At 39.0% G+C, this 16,611-nt stretch overlaps 1 protein-coding gene across 1 annotated transcript in view; it reads left to right on the forward strand.

Moving 5' to 3' along the window:
- The window catches only part of stox2a (storkhead box 2a), a 25,175-nt gene extending 9,160 nt beyond the window's left edge, over positions 1–16,015 (forward strand). The window contains exons 2-4 of the mRNA XM_024259616.2: positions 1,024–1,176; positions 2,421–4,938; positions 14,304–16,015. Coding sequence (XP_024115384.1) covers positions 1,024–1,176; positions 2,421–4,938; positions 14,304–14,505 — 2,873 coding nt within the window. The 3' untranslated portion in view covers positions 14,506–16,015. The remainder of the gene's footprint in view (positions 1–1,023; positions 1,177–2,420; positions 4,939–14,303) is intronic.
- Positions 16,016–16,611: the final 596 nt, after the last annotated feature.

Below are 16,611 nucleotides of genomic sequence, written 5' to 3' on the forward strand. Positions count from 1 at the left end.
GGTGACTTCCTGACGTTTTTTTTTTTTATTATTAAATCTCCTTTTCACTTGTTTTCTTTACCATTTCAGTGTCTTTACCTTTTTTGATTTCATAAACTAGAATTTGTTGAATAATGCTAGAGTTAGGAAATGTAACACCTGTGATTGCTTAGATTACATAAGGGCCTCATGGCAAAGATAAAGGAAAGTCCAATCGAATATATTCCTTCATTGTAAGTCATTGGGTACATTGAGAAGCAAAACAAGCTTATATTATTCTTATATATTTGCTTATGCTTTGTAGAAAACAAGAATAGCTACATACGGCTAACGCTAGTGATTTTTTTGTTGTTGATGCCTATCTAGTACAAAAACAGGCAATCAGTAACACTGACAATAAAGTAATATCAAGCAATAACAAATTATTCAGCAAGATTTGATGCTGCAGCCTCTGCACATTGTCTTGTAAATCTCAGATGTAGGTCAGAGGACAGGGTCATTACAGCACAGATGCTGCAGTGGTGCATTCAGTGTTTTTTTTTTTTTTGCAACCTTCCAGCAGGACAGATGTTTGCTCTCCGAGGGGCTTGTAGCCAAGAGTTCTGGTCGTAGGATGATCTCATCACTCAGTACAGCGGACAGTAAAGCCAGCTTATGGCAGCTGAGAATATTTTGTGCTGTAGCTCTCAATGTGGGACTTAGCGTTGGTTATATTTAGCCAAGTGTCAAATACGCTGCTCTTGAGCGATTGCTTTACAATTTATTTTCCCGCTGCCTTTCATGATGTGTCGGCGGAGCACGTTGCTGAGATTCAGGTGCTCTCGTGCGGCGGGCCGGGTAGCGCTACTGCTACAGCTGCCTTACTTTGCTAATCCACAAGAAACAGCAGCAGTGAGAGGCCAAGGAAGCTCAGCGAGAAGGGGAGGAGCTGTTCCAGGCAGCATCCACACTGCTGCTGTTTGACCATTACATCATAGCTTCACACGCCGTGCCCGCCGTTCATTCATGATCTCACAATTGTACTTTCGCATCCTCCTCCTGCAGGTGATGTGTCTCCGATCAGTATGTCACCCATCAGCCAGTCGCAGTTCATTCCGCTGGGGGAAATCTTGTGCTTGGCCATTTCTGCTATGAATGCTGCCCACAAGCCTGTCAACCAGGAGGCTCTGGTGGAGCACCTTACTGCCAGCTTTCCAGGTACAGCCTGTCCCCTGGTTTTCTAAGATTGCACTTTTTAAAAGCAATGCTTTGATGTTTTAAAGGAAGGGTACTATCAACTTTGTGTTGTAAAGCATAATGAAAATAAGCATCTGATTCTGGCAACATTTCTTTGAAACAATCATGAAATCTTGAAAGTTATCAAGCAATCATACTTTGAAACAGTATAAACAGTTCATGTTTGGGGAATTATAAGACTACAAAAGTAGGTAATTACTTTCTTCTATGTGCTGTGATTTGGTAATCTGTTACTTTAAAAAAATTATTAGAAAATAAAAAAATATATATATTTATCAATCTTAAAAAGTTAATGGAAAGCCAAGTATTTCCCACAGACATGTCCCAAAACTATGTGAACCTTTAATGTTTTTGGAGGTTAAACCAATATTGAGTTTTTTGCTGTATATGCCTATTTAGTGTGTCATACCACACGTGGACAATTTTTAGCATCTCAGCCAGTATTCAAATGTCAAAAATGGAAATGAATTTTTATGACATTTGTTCTAAAAACATTAACTGTAAAGACCCACTCCAATGAAAATCATGTTTTTAGTGTTTTTAACATGTTCTTGTGGAATTTTTCTCATGATAGAGGACATATATAAAGAAAATTAAGATTAAAGTTGTGATTCTGAATATGTCTTTATTCAAGTTGTTGTGAAATGGAAGTAGACAAACAAGGCTGTTGGAAAAAGCCTGTAGCAGTAGGTGCTGCAATCGGTGTTCCACAAGCTCCTTGCTCCACTCCATTCTGATAAATCCACTTGAGAAACATAAAGATCCATATATCTCTTCATTTTCTTTGTTCTGAGCTGGCATCTGTCTCAACACTGTACGGTTTGATTGCTCCAACATTTTCTTGCCATTTTTGTTCCACTGCTAACGTTATATTGGTAATGTGGAGGGCTGTAAGCTAGTGGGAGAGTATGTAAACAATAGGGGCAGATTTACACTGCGCCAATCCAACAGGATTACTGCCACTCTGCAGAAACTATGTCCCAGAAAACAACACATTTTTTCTTTTTTACTTTGCCTCAAAATGGCAGCATCAAATTAAAAGACCACAGGTATCAGTTTTAAAATAGATCAAAGATGATTGGAGTGGGACTTTAAAAACTTTAAATAAAATGCATAGAAATAATACAGTATAAACTCATTAATATGTAAAGAGTTTGCTCAAAATAATTGTAATAGTAAAATGTTACTCAATGTGTTCTCTACAGGCGTGCCTACACCTAGCTCAGAGGTTTTGCGACACACTCTGAACATGCTGGTACGAGAGAGGAAGATATACCCAACTCCAGAGGGCTACTTCATTGTCACACCTCAGACATACTTCATCACTCCCTCCCTAATCAGAACAAACAACAAATGGTATCATCTGGAGGATCGCCTACCAGACCGTCAGCAGCAGCAGCAGACGCAACCTCAGCATTGCACTTCACCTCAATCTGGCAGCGTCACACCATCCACACCTGGCTGCCTAAGAGAAAGGCCTCCTCGCAAGAATCACAGTGACTCATACAATTCTTATCGGGAAGACTCGTCCAGACTGCATGCCCCTGTGCTCCAGAATAAGCCACCCAAGGAACACAAAGGGGAATCTGGTCAAAATAAGCCACCCAAGGATCACAATGGCGGTGAGACTGTACCAAGCACGTCAGCCAAGGAGCACAGAGGAGAGCCACCATCTTATCCCCACCCCCCACCTCCCACTTCCCCTCCTGTCCAGCCGTCACCACCTCAAGATCCAGTTGATAAAAGCAAAAGCATCACTTCTTTCCAATATAAAACTGACACTCTAACCAAAAAGAAAGAAGGAAGTGGTGGTGGTGGGGGAACTGGCGAGAAGCAATCTAAAAGATTTGGACTCAGGCTTTTCAGACTGAGTTTCAAGAAGGACAAAATGAAACAGTTGGCAACCTTCTCAGCCCAATTCCCACCAGAGGAATGGCCACTCCGTGACGAGGATGTACCAACCACACCCATTCCCCGTGAGGTTGAAATGGAAATAATTCGCAGAATCAATCCTGACCTAACAGTGGAGAATGTTGCAAGGCACACAGCAGTGATGAAGAGGTTGGAGGAGGAGCGTACTCAGAAGAACAAAGCAGGGTCCTCTGCCCAGCACAGTGCACGCAGCAGAAGGGGCCGGGGCCATCGGAGGGCCCCACATGGTAAGTCGCGTTCGCACAGTAAACCCCGTACGTCCAGAGGAGACCCATCCGAGGGATCAAACTGGGATCTTGTCTTCATGGAAAGGGATTACCGCTTCTTCAGCCACTCATTAGTTCGCTCGCCTCGGGAGGCTATGTACACCTTGGAGCGCAGACGAAGTGGAGGAGCTACGTACCTGGTTCACAGCAACCCCAATATTACAGAATCGTACTGTCCTGTAACCCCTGAGTGGGATGTGTCTGGGGAATTAGCCAAAAGACGGACAGAGATGCCCTTTCCTGAGCCTTCACGTGGAACATGTCAGTCCAGAGTGCAAAGAAGTCACAGTCACAATCAGGATAGGAAGTCACGTCACGATAGATCAGATCAGGCTAAAGAAAGATCTCGGTCCATGGACAACTCTCTCAAGGGCCCATCGCTGGGTGCACCTGAAGACTTTGAACCTACTCTGGAGGAGCGTAGTCATTACTACACTGATGATGGTACCTTGCGGGCCACACAGAAGTCCTCACATTACTCAAGAATCATGTTTTCTGCTGCTAAGTTCCACTCCGATTTTAATGTGCCTGATTTGGGAAAAGGGAGTTTGGATGATTCAAGGATCCGGAGTACAATAGAAAGGAACAAAAGCAGAGACAGCTTGCCTACATACAATGAGTTAATGGGACTTTCTCCAAAGCCCTCAACAGATGAGTACTTCCAGTGCAATACATCAAATGAAACAATCCTTACTGCCCCTTCGCCTCAGGCAAAATCTGAATATGACACATTAACCTCATCAGGGGGACTCCGAAAGGGCTCTCCAGCTGACCGGCAAACTCCTCACCTTACCTCTCCTCATACGATGGAGTACAAAGAGGAGTTGTCAGCAGTGAAGGGACAGAGTGGCTCTGCACGGCTGACGCCAAGCCAGACACCGGAGCCAGCTCAAACTGCCCGTTTGACGCCACACCAACACAACGTGGATCCTGGAGGGGGAGGAGGCAGTTTGGTGATCAAGAGGAAAGAGATCTTCAGCAAGGACACTTTGTTCAAACCTCCACATAATGCCTTGTCCACTGGCTACGTGGACAGCAGCTACACCAAGTCTGGCACATTGCGGAAAGCCTCACATGCCAAATCAACAGAGGCCGTTGACAATCCTGAGCCCCAGCAGCCTTCCAATTCAAACACTTCCTCAACGTCACCTGCAGTCTTACAGAGCTGCTTAGAGCCAACAGTCCCCTCCGCCTCCTTTGACTATTATAATGTATCAGACGATGATGATGAAGAAGAGGCAGAGGACGACTCGCACAAAGAGCTGGTGACGGCCGAGGACAGCAAAGACCATGGGGAAGGGGGCGGTAATAGTGGAGTCAGCGGTGGTGGTGGGGAGGGAACCATGCAGTGGCTGCTGGAACGGGATAAGGACCGTGATCTGCAGCGGAAACTGGAGACCAACCTGACCCTTCTCAGTCCCAAAGAGACTGAGAACAGCAACAGCCAGAAGTCAGCCCACTCTGCCCGATTGGACAGCATGGACAGCAGCAGTGTGACGGTGGACAGTGGATTTAACTCCCCCAGGTATGAGCTTAAATCAATTGCATGTTGTAGAAAACAATTGACATGCCATGTTGGCTTTGTTGACACCAGTACATAAGATCCAACTTTGATTATGTGGGTTTGGATTGAATGACCTAGGAGTTTCTTGAAAACCACTTCTGGTTTAGCCTTGAACAAATGCACCTCCGTCAAGTCTTAGTCACCTCTACTTGTATAGAGGTTGGGCTGTATGGGTGCTGCAGGTTTTTGGCTTGTCTGAGACCTTGTAGGGTCATAGACAGGAGCGGCTGGATCTTAAGAGGTGTGAAGATGTGTCTTGCAGTCCCTTCAAGACTTGTACTACCGCCTTAAGGGACAAAATGAAAATTGAATGATTGTTGTGCATGTAGTAAGTGTATCATGAAGTATTTGTAAGGCAAATTAAGTTATGTACAGATGTACAGATGATGCTGACATACGCTGCCCCCCTTACCCCACACTTTTTTTTCGCACACTGGTTCCTTACTGACTGCTATTTTGACTGCTACTGACTGATATTTTGTGCAGGCAACCTTCATACCTTGTACTGGTTTATCAATTTTTGTGCGCGCAGGCAGTTGTAAGTTGTGTAGTTGTAAGGCTAGTTGTGACGGAGGCCTGGTTAATCCATGATGGCGGTCAGGTTTCCTTGGTCGCAAGGCTGTTAGAAGGGAATTGCCACAATTTCGGCTAAATGAGACACAACCTGATGGCATCATCCATGTTTGGAATTTTACATCTGTGGTACAATTGCGTGCATATTGCGCCATTTAATCTTTACTTATTTCGATCGATTACAAGACACAATGGCGAAGAAAACTCAATCCAGAAAATTGCTGTTTCCACCCCCAGGATTTCGAAGACAAGGCTGTTGTTACTGCATTCTAAGTACAAGAAGGGTAAACATATTTTCAGTCTGACTCAGTTCCAAAAAAAATAATCTTCACAGCATATTTACTTTCTAATGCAACTAGCCATACAGCAATATATCGACAGCTTTAACTACTATGACAACTAAGCAATTGTATTTACTTGATATACAGAGCAAGTGGCAAATAATTTCAAATGTAATTCAAAAAAAAGTATAGTTATTTGGTATGTCTTAAAATACAAAAAGGAAATAAGAAAAAAAAACACCTATCTTGTCTTGGAGGCACCATTAATTAACCACAAACTTTTTTTTATAAATGTAAACATCTTCATAAAAACATTTTTTTATGTATAAAAAAACAGACTCTCAAAGATTGCTTCAAATCAGTGTAAATATAAAATACCAAGCCACTAAAACACTGGAGACATTCACATCATCAAGCTTGAGAAGGATAAACACTTATCAGAAGTTTGTTTCACTTATTATGGACAGTCCCAAGCAAAACCAGCCAACCTTGGTTCAAACTAGACTGCATAATTGGGGTAGGGACGCAATACGATTGATTCAATGGTTGATCACCATAAAGGCATAAGACTTTATCAAACCTTCTTGCATAGCTTTCAATGCTGTAAGCTTTCACTGTAAGAGCAATGTCCCAGCCTCTTGAGTTTTTTTTTCCTATTTGAAATTGGTACAAGAAGAAAACAAGATGTTGGCTGTTTTTTTTATTGTTGCAGACATCCTTAACCATTTGGCCTTCTTAACCCAAAATTTCGCTAATTTTTCATTACTACATCCCTTAAACTTATTCACACCACAAATGCTTCTTCCTGGCACAATTTACCAAACACAAATGATTGCATTGGAACAAACGGTGAGGGCTATGTATATATATGTATATATATTTCACTATATAAGGCGTTCGCCATTTTGTAGAGCTGTCCGATAATACAATTCCATAATCGAGTGCCCTAGAAATTTCCCAGAGGTCTTTGTGAAAAACCAGAGTGCATCAGTGCATCTATATTGGCAAATATAGACCACAATGCATTGTCTGAACAATTTTTGTGAAAAAATGTGTTTAAATGTAATTTTTAAATAAACCATCAACTTTTTCAACTTCAGAACACAGTCATAAATAGATGTCGTAAAATGCCCATATTGATTAGATTTTCACTTTGTGAAATCAGCAACGTTATATTACTGTTTTAAAAAAAGCAGTGAGCATGGTGTCTGAATTGTTGTTAAAATCCAGAGCACTAGATAGTTTTTTAGTAGTTAGGGATCAGGGTAGGAATTCAGACATACCTAAGGAGTTTGTTGTCCTTTTCTTTGTGCACAGTTTTAGCTTTGAAGGCAGAACTCAAAAACGTTATCACTCGCAGTGCATGTTTTATGTTGTTTCTTTTTTATTTGAGGGATAAGACTTAAAAGTTTATCTTAGTTGGTGTAAAATATTGGCAGCTAAAGGACCAATGTATTGTTTCAATAATATTAGGTCAATAGTAGAGTATCTGTTTTTGACAAGATAAAAAGACAATCATTTGAATTGGCTACAGAAGGACAGATAGCCTAGTAATATAGTTTTGAAACTTAGTTTGACTGTCTTTCAAGTTTATGAATATATTGACTTGGCATAAGAAAAAAGATCTGTGTTCTCTGGGGTCAGTTGGACTTTGTAACAGAAAGTTTGGGCTTAAAGTTGGATTTTGTGCCATTGGATGCACTGTGAGCTCTGCCTACTCAATGCTTCTAAATGGCTTGGCTTAGGCCGGTGCATGGTAGCTCTGTCACCATTATTGTACGTGTGTGTGAACAGGACTGTGCCTGTGAAGACTTGAAGCGAGGGTAAAAAGCACCATGGAACTTACATGCCATTAAGATTCCATACAAGTCTTGTGTTCCAGACAAAAAAAAAAAAAACAAGAAATTTGAGTACCATATTTTCTACACTATAGGATGCACCGGTTTGTAAAGCGCACCGTCAATGACTGGTCTATTTTTTAGCTTATCATAAATAAGGCACACTGAACTGTAAGGCGCATTAAGCGAGAGATGAGTCATCAGTCAGAGTTTATTAACTTTGCTCACAATAATTCTTGTTTGTAATTCTGAATGAAAAGAATGCTACCTGTTAGCTATGTTAGCGTATTTACTAAACACCCAACCTTGTTTGCAATAAAAAAAATAAAAAAATAAAAAAATAAAAATAGAGAGAGAGAGACTGACATTTTGACAGAGCACTATGTACCACTCAAAACTTTTTGGACATCAGTAAACACAACCAGAAGGAATTCATATATAAGGCACACTGTTGTTTTCTGAGAAAAATTAAGGCTTTTTTGTGTTATAGTGCAGAAAATACTTTATGAGTATGTCTGAATTGGTTCACCTCTCATCATACAGTGCACTATATTGTGTGTTTTCCATTTTGTAGTGCTGTCCAAATCTACAATTTCAAAATCAAGTGTTCTAAAATTTCCCAAAAGTCTTTGCAAAAAAACACTGTGCATTGATGCTCACTACATTAGCGAATATAGACCACAATGCATTGTGTTTGAACAATTATTGCCAAAAAGATGTGTTTAAATGTAATTTTTTAATAAACCATCCACATTTTCATCATCAGAAGACAGTTTAGCCATGAATAGACATTTTGAAATGTTTGTATTGATTAAATTTTCACTTTGTGAAATCGGTGATGTCATATTTGCCATTGAAAAAAAAAAAAAAGTAGCGACCATGATGTCCGAATTGCTTTTAAAATCCAGGGCACTATAGATAGTTATGCACAATATAGTATTTTAGGAGTAAGGAATTAGGGTGGGAATTCGGATATTGCCAATATGTTTAGCTTTATTATACAAAACAACAAATCTCTAAGCTAGCAACCAACAATTTTGATGAGTGGTAATGGTGAACAAACCATTATGCATGCGTGAGTGTGTTCATTTCAAAGTTACCTTAAATGTTGCACTAAATGTCTTTTAATGTCACTATAATTTTTTCTTTTTTTTCATTTTGGAAATGTTGCATAAATGCCCCCAAGACTCATTCAAAGCGTGAATATTATTTAAAGATTAAAGGTTATCTGCTGTGATTTGTTTTTAGGATCTATAGCAGAAATACCTTCCTTTGCAAGATCAATAATTTCAGTAATTTTTCCCTATTCTTTCTTTTTAAGTCGTGTGTTTCCCATCATTCAATTTATGTGGCCATTTCCTCAAATATTTCCAGTTTTTCTTTCTTCTTAACCCTTCAAAAAATAAGTATAATTCCCACATGTCCTATATTTGTACAAAATTTAAAGGTTTGTCTTTCAAATTTGTTTGACATCCTGCAAGGATTGTATTACAGATGGAGTGAAAATGAATCGTTAAAAACTCATTGTCCAAATGAAAGCTTAGAATATTCTTTAGAAATAGCATAAATTGCTAAATGCCACTTTATGATACACATACTATGTGTTTTTATTGTTTTTTGTAATTTAGATTTATATAAACGATATTCCTTTTTTTCCCTCCAAGCTTGGCAAGCACAAACATGCACATGTTGCATCAAATCCAAAGGCTTAAAACAAGAGTTAAAGGAGGAGCTTTGTCTTTATCTGTGGTGCATCATTTAGCCCAAGCTTAGAAATAATTACAAGTTTCCCATAATGCACTGCAGCAGCATCCAACAATCCACTATGCCACCACTTTTAAGCACTTTTCTTTGAAACTCTCTTGCCTCTCTAGTCACAGTTTACACGATCTTACTCGAAACAGATTATAGGGATGCTGGCAAGTCATAGTAACAATTTCAGACTATTACATCTGTTTTCACAGCCCGTCTTCATGTGTGAGATAGATTAAAATGTTTTATTGCAAAAGCTGAAGGTTTTCCAGATGTAGATAGGTTCAAGTGAATTATGTGTCTCTTTATTTTCTTTGTTTAGTAACTTCAGAAACAGCTTTTCCATTTTTATTCCAATGTCCTTTTTATATTAGAATTTTTTAGAAATGTTTTAGTATTCTCTAATGGCAGCTTAGAAAGTTACCGTAATTTAGTTTTTAGAATTCTTCTGACTAATTTATGGGATCCTGTAATAATAACTTTGTTTGGTAATTGAATTTAATGTTATAGTTAAAATGTGTTAATACTTTCTAAAATAAATAATTATATCATTATAAAAAATGTAATGATTATGAAAAAGACATGAAAACCTTTTCAAACCTGGCAATTCATATTCTTTTTTATGAGCTGTAGATTAGCTGCTTTTTTTTTTTTTTCAGTTCACATATTGTTCTTCATTTAAATACATGTTAAGTTTTTGCGGTGCAAAGGTTTAAGTTTGGTTTGACATCTGAAGTGTGTTACTGCATCATTTTGATCGTTTACTTTTGCATTTCAGCTTTAGATTGTCGAAAATCTAGTTGGAATAAATGCTGATCTCCAGTTGTCTATCTGCATCTTCAAATGTGGTTTGAAACCCCAAATGCATAAAGCCAGAAAGACAGACTGGACAGAAACTTAAACAATTTATCAATTACTTAAAAATAAGATAAAGAACAAAGTTTAAGTTTGATAGAAGCTAGAATATGAAAAACTGAGACTTGATGTGTGGAAAATCTGACAGTGAGTAACAGTGACTTTAGGCTTAAGCCCATTGATGGTAAATAGGGCTGCCACAAACGATTATTTCAGTAGTCGACTAATCGCCCATTAATTTTTTCGATTAGTCGACTAATCGAGTTATGCAAAAGCTGGATGTAAAACACACATTATTCTTAACCATCATTAGCTTTAAACCAACTAAAAATAAAGGCAATTAAGATGATAGTTTATTAAACATTTAATGAATCATGCAGCTTCTTTCCTTTATTTGTTTCTGGGATTAAACAAAGATTAAATTAAATAAGGTGGTTATCATCTGAAGCAAATGAACTATTTTCCACAAAAGATAACATTTTGGTCTCACTGAGTCATTAGAAAGTGTATATCGTACTTTTGAGATAATAAAAAAGAAAAAAAAGACCAACAGACTATTACATTAGTCATCGACTATTTCAATAATTGATCATTCGTCGAGTAATTGACAAGTCGTGTCAGCCCTTATTGTAAATAATAAAGTGAAATTTTTGTGATGAAGAAACACTTAAACCAGATGTGATGTTGAATTGATTAGGGGAGCTCAAAGAGAACCTTCAGAGTCTATGTATGGATGTTTTAGGCTTCTGTGTTCAGAAACTCAGGTATTCACGCATAACCCATACCCAAGTTTCTGCGACCATTTTTGGGCTATACATACAAAACGTTCAATGCACACTGAATGTGCATTGAAACTTAAACCAGGTCAAACTTTAACCAATCAGGGACTTAAATTAGTTGTGGCGTATTTCTAAGTATGAGTAGTCTTTCATATATCAGAATAGAAATGCAAAAGAAAATGTCTGGAATAAGATTCCTGAGATCTGCACCGCTGAAACATTTCACACCAATCCTCTTCCAATTGTAGGTGGTGGATGTGTGCTGGTAAACAGTAGTAAAAAGAAGCCTCTCTGCTTGACCAGTACCATAGGCCATAATCGTGTTCAAGAATGTGTGCTTATTAAGTTCATGAACACGTGTCACATACCTGGTGTGTTCGTAGCTTGACAGTTGTCAGTCAGTGGAGGAGAGGGTTGCCTCTTGGTGCTTTTGGGTTTGTGCCTAATGTCAGTTCAGAGTAGCCAGCTTTCTTGGAGTTGCTGGAGAGCGCACTGGAGAATGCCCCTCTGACAACCCCATTAATCTGCCAGGGGGATTGCAAGGCTGAAATGGGCAAAGAAAAGGAAAGACGGGTGTGGATGGGCTAAGTGTACCTCAACCTCGGCTTTCGCTGAGTTTAAAACCCACGTGTTGGGGACTACTTTTGATTTCCTCAATGAAGATTCGATCAAACTGTCAGACGCCTCTGGTGGGGAAAGCAGTCCTCCACCAATATACTCTCTAGTCCAGGAGGAATGTTGTTGACCTTGATTGCAAATGTTAATAGGCAGTAGGAAGAATTATGTCAAGATCTTTATCAATGCTACCAACATTTGTTTGTTTACTGAGAAAGCAAGGATTTCAGACCTAAAAACCAGGTCACCGATTACAGGACTGAGGTGGTTTAAAACATGTGTGTGTTGAATCGGGTCCATCCTGAGAATCTTGGGGGTCTAGATCAGGGCTTCTCTATCCTAGCCCTTGAGATCTACCACCATGCCCACCTTAGCTCTGGGGGGAGTGACCGTGATGCAGGAGAAGGGTGGATAATCCCTGATCAGAAGATCTCAGGTTCAGTTCTTGCCCTGCCTGCCCAGGTGTCGAAGTGTCGTTGGGCAAGACACTGAACCCCACATTACTCCTGGTGGTTATAGACTGGTTCCAATGTTCGGCGGCAGATCATTGTGTGAATGTGAATAGTACTGTGATTGTAAAGCGCTCTGAGCCTTCTAAAAAGATATAAAAGCATTGTATAAGTATACGGCATTTACCATTTTTTTTCTCCCTTCCCTCCTTGCTTCTGTTTTGCTGACTCAGGTGTTTCTGTTATGATTGTCTGATCAACAGCTAGACAAGTAAAGAGAGCTGGAAAAATGGTGAGAGTGTTAGATTTCAAGGACTAGGATTAAGCCGTGTTGATTTAGATATTGTAGGATTGTCTTGGTTGACATGTTAATGCAATACCATCATGTGACTTCTACTTCTGGAATGGCAAATTGGGGTTGAGGCTTTAAAGAAGTGAACCAGACAGAGGGTGTGTTCTAATAACAGGTTAGCCAGGAGGAGAAAGAGACTTCTTATGGCAATGGAAACCTGAACTAGTTTTTTAAATTTTTACAAGGGTCCTCGGGAAATCCTTGAAGTTCACTCTTTGTCTTTTGTGGGCTTTGGGAAGATAATCGACCAAGTTCCACACAATGTCTTAGTCTTTGGAAGCCATAGATTCTCTGCCGTTTGTGGATGACATTGCCCTTTTTTTCTCTCCAAAGCCATGATGTTCAGCTTTCTCTGGAGCAGTTTGCAGCAGTGTAGAACAGTGATGCAAATCATCTCTCTTACCAGCTGAGGTCTTCATTTTCAGAGGGAAAAGGGTGGAATCTTCCAGGGTTAGGAACGAAGCAGAGTTTAAAGTCCCACTCCGTTCATCTTTTGACCTATTGTAAATTAGTTGTGATTATGGTGTTTCTAGGCAAAAACAGAAAATACCTGTCCTTTTCTAGGACATAGCTTCTGCAGAGCGGCAGTTGTTCATCAGAAATTTGTCCAATGGTTGGACCGTTGTCAAGGACTAAGCCCACCCATATTTCCCATCATCCTTCTGTTTGCACTCTCTCCCATTAGCTTACAGCCACTCACAACCCCAAGCTAATATTACCTGTACAGCAAAAACAGCGAACAGTATTGGAGTTTTCCAGCTGTACAGTTTTGAGTCAGATGCCAGCTCAGACGAGGAAAACGAATATATTTATGTATCTATTCCAAGTGGATGCATCAGAATGGAGTGGAGCGGGAGCTTTTGGCGTGCTATAGTCGCTTCTACGTCACAACTACAGGCTTTTTCAAATGGCATTTTTGTGTCTGCTTCTATAATAACGATTTGAATAAAGAACTACTTAGAAATGCAATTTTAAGCTTAATTTTCTTAAGTTAGGTCCCCCATCATCAGCAGATTTCCTTAAATATTTGGGCAACAATCAAGGGATTGGTGAAGCTTACATTTATCGATTTGCAGTAAAACAGACCTTGTAATAGTTTGTTGAGTTGGAAGACAAAATTCTACTCTCTCCACTTTTTATGAGTGTGAACAAGTGGTTAAGATCATTCTAGAGCTGCTACACACCGGGAAAAGCAAATAGAGGTAGTCTGGATATCCGGCGGTAATGTCACCCAGACGCCCTCCTCGTGAGGGCATACAGGCATCTTCAACCGGGAGAAAGTTCCCCTCAGACCCATGACAGCCTGGAGAGACGTTATCTCTCAGTGAGTCTGGGAACGCCAGACCACATGACCTCATGACCCTTCCGAGATAGAAACAATTCTTTGTTTTAAACCATTGATGTTGTGTGTCTTTTCTGGCTTTTGTAGATTCAAATGGTCACTTTAACTTTACACTCCTTCTGCCTTTTTGCCAATTTATCTTAATTGATGAATCAGTATAATACACCATGTCAGGTGTTGTGTTTCATATATATTTGAATTTTTTAGACCTTATGACTGTATGTCTGCTTTTTTTGTAGGTTTTTGATGCATTTTGTTCAGGTTTTGCTCAACTTCCAAACACTATGACTGACGGTTCTTTTTTTGTGATTATATGTGTTGAGATGTTCCAAAATTAAAAATATGAAGGAAAAATGACAAGGCCAAAATGTCAATTTGCAAACTATGTTATGTGTTTTGAAATTATTTGTATTAGTTTGAAACTTGCTTTGAATTTGTTGTACTTTTTTTATCAACAAAGTAAAAGCCTCTTCTTTTCTGTGTTGCACAGAACACGGGAAAGCCTTGCATCCAACACATCCAGCATTGTGGAAAGCAATAGACGGCAGAATCCAGCGCTGAGCCCAGGCCACATTGGCACTAGCAGTATAGGACTGCCATTCAGCTTTCGCGCCATCCCGGAGCCGCCCACCACACAGCCTGAGAAACTCCAGAAATCATCGAACTGCCTGGCCTCCATCACCAGCGTCTGACAAGCAGGGCAGACTGTGACAGTGGAGGTGATGGAGTAGAGACGAGAGGCGGTCCGCCGTATTCGTCTCTTGCTTTCTTCAGACAGAACATACATGAAAACTCTGTCTCTCACACACACTCACACATCTTCAGACTCCTGAAGATCCATTTAATGGGACTGTTATGAAAACAGGCATGGCTTCAAGAGACTGTTCCTGCAGCATCAAGAACTTACCTGCAAAAAGGAGAAGAACAGATTATCAAGGCCGCAGTAGGAGCAGAAACCTACCTGAAGTACTTTGATTTTGGTGACATGGACTATAGTTTGGCTTATATCAAGATTCTTGATTACTGGTATTGGAAAGTAGTAGACTATAGGTTTCAAGTTACATTTGGAAATATCAAAAAAAAACTTTTTATATGGCTTAACAATACATGTCCAATTAAATGTTCTCCTTCCTGAAATAGCGTTAAGTTCTTCAGGACGATTTAATGTATCCGCACAATGTCAAGATAATAGAAACTGATCCTGAGAACAACGAATGAAAGATATAAAACATAAATCAGCTCAGATTTGTGTACCACAATGCAAATTATGTATGTATACTCGATACTTTTGATATCCTAATTATTATAATGGTGGTATTAAAGATGCTATGTGACCAAGGTGATGGTTTTATGAACAAAATACATCTCACATACCAAGAATTAAGATACGAGGAGTTTTATAGTAAGACCACATTTTAAAGTCATCTGTTTGCATTTTAAGGTTTTGTTTAATTTAAGAGGTATTTAAATTTAGTAAAAAAAACATAATTCTTGAAAACTTTCATGCTTCCTTTCATGAAGGATTGTGGGATCTGTTGGCTGAAACTGAATGATAACCGAAGAACAGACCAATGAAAACCCAAAATGGAACAGCTGAAATGTCCAAACCAAGCTTATGAAAGCCCCAAATGACTACAATTAAATTAGATTCATTTAAAAAAGACAAAGACATAAAAGTTATGTCACATTCTGCACGCTTTTTACCAAAAAGGTTGCTACAAAGACTTAATTCTCACTTTTTTTTTTTTTTTTCAGATGACACATTTCCAACTTAACTGCATTTAAAACAAGTAAATTGAACTCTGCGGTGTCCCTGTTCTTTCATTCTTGTGTTTGCTTACTTTTCATGACAGAAATACACAAATAAAAGATGAGTTAGGGATTTACGAGTTGGAAAAGTAGATAAATTAAGGAATTATGGGAATGTTTAGTGTTTTTCCAAAGGAAAGTTTTTATTATTGACGAGGGTCATTATAAAAGCTGTTCCAATCCTCCAAACATTTTTCCTATAAGCCATTGTTTAAAAAAGGTAATGATTTATTGTACGTGTCTGTAACAGTAAACATTGTGAATGTTCACCTGATTACAGATTCAAAAAGAAAAAGGACACCTGACATCATGAAGAAGCAGCTTGTGAAACCTATCATTTTGTATATTTTTGTTTATTTACCTAAATTGATAATAAAGTAGTATTTTACATTATATTTTAAACTAAATTGTGTCAGTATATAAAAATATATCTATAAAACTGCATTGTAGGATTTTTGTTTAAAGTTTGGCATTTCTGACAAAAATTAATACAATTTTGGTTAATTCTGAACCACACCGACTACATTAGAGCTTTATGTAAATGTCATATTTACAAAGGATGTGTCTTATTATTTTCAGTATTCACTCATGTTCTATTTTGTCTTTTCTTCACATTATTTTATAAGATGTAATTTTTGTATTAAATATAACATTCACATTGAAAATTACTTAAAAAAAAAGGGTGCTCTATAACCCAATATTTTAATTTGTGCTAACATACCAAAGTATTATCTCAACTCCCTGCCCAAAAAAGTTAAATGTCTTTTTTAGCTGTCCCTGAAACGAGATAAACACACTCAGGGATGGTGACGTCACTCTAGTTCCCCAGATTGGACTGTAGGGGGAGACAAAGAGACGCAGGGCTTGAACATGCTGCTGCAACATCGCTGCAATCTGTGGAAACACCTCTGACATGCGGCCACTACAGGCTGACCCAGCCGCTGTTTTGGCTCCCCTGTTCACATCCCAAGATGCAATGCACTATGTGA

This window comes from Oryzias melastigma, linkage group LG1 (genome assembly GCF_002922805.2).
Source record: "Oryzias melastigma strain HK-1 linkage group LG1, ASM292280v2, whole genome shotgun sequence".
In the NCBI taxonomy this organism is placed as follows: Eukaryota; Metazoa; Chordata; class Actinopteri; order Beloniformes; family Adrianichthyidae; genus Oryzias; species Oryzias melastigma.